The following is a 4,409-nucleotide window of genomic DNA, read 5'->3' as shown; positions in this document are numbered from 1 at the left end:
CCTTGCAGCTGAAGCTGCCATTACACCCATGTTCGACCCCTTCCTTCCACTCGCCGGAGGTCTTTATTGTCCTCCACTGATTCCTGCCGGAATCCGGCGGAATCCGGGCAATTCCTGGAATTCTGGAGGAATCAAATTTGGCAGAGGGCCCTGCCAAATTGATCAAACCATTCCGGCGGAATTTTGATGGAATTCAAATTCCGCCAGAATGGTTCCAGGAATCACCCGGAAGGAATGATCCCGGAATGAGACGGAACGGAATTCCTGACGCCCAAATCGAGTGTCGGCGTTTGCCGACGCTTGATTTGGGCGTCATCAACAAACAACTCCCACTCTCTCAACCACCACCATCATCCACGACGCCAACCCACCTCGCGACACCGCCACGTCACCAACGGCCACCACGACGCACACAACAACGACGTCCGTCGTCCTTTCACCACGACCCCAACACAACACCACGGCCACGACACGGAAACGACGCCCCAACGCCACGTCACCAGCCTCAGTAAACGAGCGCGCCAACACGTCGCTATCAGCGACGTGGTAACCAGACGACGAACGACGCGTCATAGGTGAGCACCCCCCATCCCAAGCTCGTCCCACCCAGCCTGCTAACACCAGGCACACGACGAGGGACAACCACGTCAACGCACGACCACGACCACCACGCCCACAGACGACGACACGCCTCACCACGTCAACGGAGGGCCACGCCAACAAACGACACGCCCACGACGACACCACCACCACGTCAACGGGCGACGACCGCGTCAACGGACACCCACGTCAACGGACGACGACGACGTCAACAGATGACGAGCACGTTAGTGGACGACGAGCGACCACCGCCACGTCAACAGACGACGACGACGAAGCCAACGGACGACGACAACGCCAACGGACGACAACGCCAACGGCCGACGACGACAACGCCGCCAACAGACGACAACGCCAACGGACGACGTCGACGCTGCCAATGGACGACCACGTCAACGACGACGAGCGTGTCCCGCTCCACCACGTACACACGGCGACAAGTGTTGTCCCTCCCCCTTTTCTTTCCCTCCCCCCTTCCTCCTTTCCTTTTCCCTTCCCCTGTCCCTCCCCATTTCCATGTACCCCTTTCCTTTCTCCTCCCTCTTTCTCTGTCTGTCCCTCCTCATTTCCCTGTCCCTACTCCCTTCCTTTTCCCTATCACCCTTCCCCCTTCCCTTCCCTGTCCCTACACCCTTCCCCCTTCCTTTTCCCTGTCCCTACACCCTTCCCCCTACCTTTTCCCTCCCCCTTCCCTGCCCATCCCTTCCTTCCTCCACCCCCATTTATTTCTGCCCCCCTCCTCCCCCCCTTCCTTTAACTTAGAATACAGTAAAATAATCTTTGTGTACCACTTCAATATATTAGAATTTGAATCTATATAACTGTTCTAAGAAGAAACTTGTGAGGTTATTATAGGACAAGATATAATAATAAATTGGCTGACTACATTAGACTTACAATAAATATGATAGGCATGAAGTCACATAGACTTGGGTTTGGATGAACAACATGCAGAATCTAATGTCTCTGAATCTGATTGAAATAAATAAATCCATGTAGTAGTAAGTAACTAGTCAGATGCCTTATGCCCTTGTTTAGTAAAAGATTTAGTGCTACAATTCTATTTGTCTGACCTAAAGAAGGAGATTCAGGGTCCAAAATTAATTAACCAGAAGTCCTAGTGTTCAATTTCTGTTGATTCCAGTTGGATTCCTGTCGATTCCGGCCGGAATTCCAGGATTCCGGCCGGAATCTAGGGATTCCAGTAGGAATCAGTGGAGGAATGGAAAGTATTGCACTCGCCCAACAGTGCGAGACGATGATCCAAGAAGCTACCCTCCATTTGCCCACCCATTTCGTGGCGGATCCCTTCATTGCCGTCATAAAAAATTTTCTCCCACCGTCAAAGACAAGCAAACTGGACCTCACGCAGAAGACTAACCCAACTAACCCTGGCCACCAAATTGCCATGATGATGCCAGGACCTCACAGCAAGAGACTGAACGACCTGGACAGGTTGAAGACTGCAGCTGTGACTGCTTTGGGGCACCACGCTCCTCCAGATATGCTGGTTGAGCCCGCTGCACCCAAAGTCACGCAAAAAAGAAAGTTGGAAAGTGCCGAGTTGGAGACCGACAAGGAGGCACCCTTGACAAAGTCAAAAAAGGGGAAAGGTAAGGGGCGAGTCAAGGCAAAAAGTGCCGAGGTTGTGGAGAGCGATGAGGGCGGGGAGGCGCCAGTGACAAAGGAAAAGGGGAAAGCTGTTGTGTGGGTGGAAATTGATGAGGAGGTGCCTGCAGTGAAGAAGAAAAAGGAGGCAAAGAGGGCACAAGTCAAAGAGGATGATGATGAATACGATGACGAAGAGGATGCGCTCAAAGGCAAAAAGAAGGCACCTGAACTCTATGACCTCATACCAGCGAAAGAAGTCCAGCTGAAGAAGAACTTGGTGCTCCATTTCCTCACTGATCCCACCAATCCCATCATCTGGGATTCCACAATGCTCCAGCAAGCCATTGACAATAAGGAGTTTGAGCCGCCAAAAACAACTGATCACTATGTGAAAGAAGCTTGGCTGTTGGAGAGGGATGAGAAGGAGGCTGGGGCACCCCGAAAGAAAGGAGGGAAAGGTGGAAAACAGGGGCCGTTTTATTGGGGCCCACATGACCAACTCGATTTCGAAGGGCCAGTTTTGTTCAAGTATGCCTATGACCCAGAGAGGAATCCAATCGATGAGAATGGCATCAGGAGGTACCTCGTCATGGATGTGTTTGCCATGCCATGCACCAAGTGCACCACTATGAAGAAGCCTGCTTTTTGCTGGTGGGGAGCCAACACCTTTGGGAAGGATCACCATTGATGAACAAGATCTGAACAAGGCCTGTGCTCCTTGCAAGGAGTCTCAGCATAAATGCCCAGGCCATTCATGACTGAGGCAGTGGACCATCATCAACAATCTGTTTTACAAGGATGGTCTGCTCTACAAGGAGGCCAAAAGTCTACACCCAAACCCACCATGCCCAAGGCCACGGCACCCAAAAATGCCATGCCCAAACTTGTGGCACCCAAAGCCGCAGCACCTACACCAGCCCCCAAACCAGCAGCCCCCAAACAAGCAGCCCCCAAACAAGCAGCCCTCAAACAAGAAGCACCTGTGGCAGTCAAGGTTGCAGGGCCGTCGAAGCCCCAGGTAAAAGGTATTGTGCCAAACTCCCCATGCCCAATGCTCTCTGAAATAGTGCTTGGAAGTCTGGTTTTTCAGTTTTTAAACCTTTTTTTGGGGCTAGAACATTGCCATAAAAACTCCCTGCTACAATTGGGGTTTGCAAACACAAAATTTCAGGGTCAGTCTGGTCTTTTTTCCAGTCTAAGACCGGAAAAATTTCCTTTTCTGGTGCCCCAGGTTCATTGGGGAATTTTAATGGCAACATGCTAGCAGCAAAACTGACCAAAAAGGCAAAAAACCAGACTTCCAAGCACTACTCTGAAATGTCTTTGTTAGATTCCACTCCAAAGGCCAAGCCAAAGGCCCAGCCCTCAATTGCATTGCCCTCAGACTCTGCGCCCACTGAGATTGGTAAATCTCTTCAAATGAAGTCCAGCCATCCAACTGACCAATTCAATTGCCCAGCTCGTATGGAGGACCGCATCATCACACTCAAAAAACAGTGCAAGAGACTTGCGGCGCAGGTGGAGGAGACAAGGGAGAAGCTCGACAGTGTCATCAAAGAGCAGAAGGAAGATGTGGCCGAACTGCTCCTCAAGCTGAAGAAGATGGAGCAATCGGTTACCTCAACCAAGGATTGGACAATGCAAAAGGTGATCTTCGCGATGGAAAGCCTTTTCCTCCTTGGAAATGGCATCCATCCAGCACTCCTAGAGTTGGTGATGAAAATGACTGATCTTCTAGAGGAGATGGGGGCACTGGTATTGGTGGAAAGCAACGACTCAGTGGCGAAGGTGAAGGAGTTGTCAGTACTTTACAGTGCCCCACCTATTCCTGCAGGAATTCAGTCATTCCAGTGGAATTCCGGTGGAATCCACAGGAATCTGCAGGAATCTGCAGGAATTACACAGGAATACAGTGGAATTCCACTGGAATCCTCTGAACTCATGTGACTTAATAACCAACTTAATACTCAGAATAAATTTGAAGTCAATAAACCAAATTATAATGTATTTAAAATGACATAAAACATATTTTATTATATACTACTATATACAATCTATATTTAAGGAAAGAGAGGTACAAGGCAAGGGGGTGGGGACAAGGGGAGCAGGCTATGGAGAAGGAAAAGGGGCAGGGAGAAGGAAAAAGGGCAGGGAGAAGAAAAGGGGTAGGAAGGGGTGGAGAGTTATGGAGGGGGTGA

General features: G+C 50.4%; 2 protein-coding genes across 2 annotated transcripts; both read left to right on the top strand.

Moving 5' to 3' along the window:
* Nucleotides 1–245: 245 nt before the first annotated feature.
* LACBIDRAFT_327925 (uncharacterized protein) lies at nucleotides 246–2,899 on the top strand (the record flags this gene model as incomplete). Its single annotated transcript, XM_001881922.1, has 4 exons — nucleotides 246–423; nucleotides 576–1,040; nucleotides 1,600–1,601; nucleotides 1,745–2,899. The coding sequence occupies 4 exons, from the start codon at nucleotides 246–248 to the stop codon at nucleotides 2,897–2,899; spliced, it is 1,800 nt and encodes a 599-aa protein (XP_001881957.1).
* A 156-nt stretch (nucleotides 2,900–3,055) lies between these two features.
* LACBIDRAFT_327924 (uncharacterized protein) lies at nucleotides 3,056–4,158 on the top strand (the record flags this gene model as incomplete). The annotated part of the gene is made up of 3 exons (XM_001881921.1): nucleotides 3,056–3,229; nucleotides 3,327–3,383; nucleotides 3,406–4,158. The coding sequence occupies 3 exons, from the start codon at nucleotides 3,056–3,058 to the stop codon at nucleotides 4,156–4,158; spliced, it is 984 nt and encodes a 327-aa protein (XP_001881956.1).
* Nucleotides 4,159–4,409: the final 251 nt, after the last annotated feature.

The sequence above is a fragment of the Laccaria bicolor genome, genomic scaffold, assembly GCF_000143565.1.
Source record: "Laccaria bicolor S238N-H82 LACBIscaffold_14 genomic scaffold, whole genome shotgun sequence".
NCBI classification, from domain to species: Eukaryota; Fungi; Basidiomycota; class Agaricomycetes; order Agaricales; family Hydnangiaceae; genus Laccaria; species Laccaria bicolor.
Note: the sequence above shows the minus strand (reverse complement) of the source record. Positions and strands in the feature narration are given on the sequence as shown.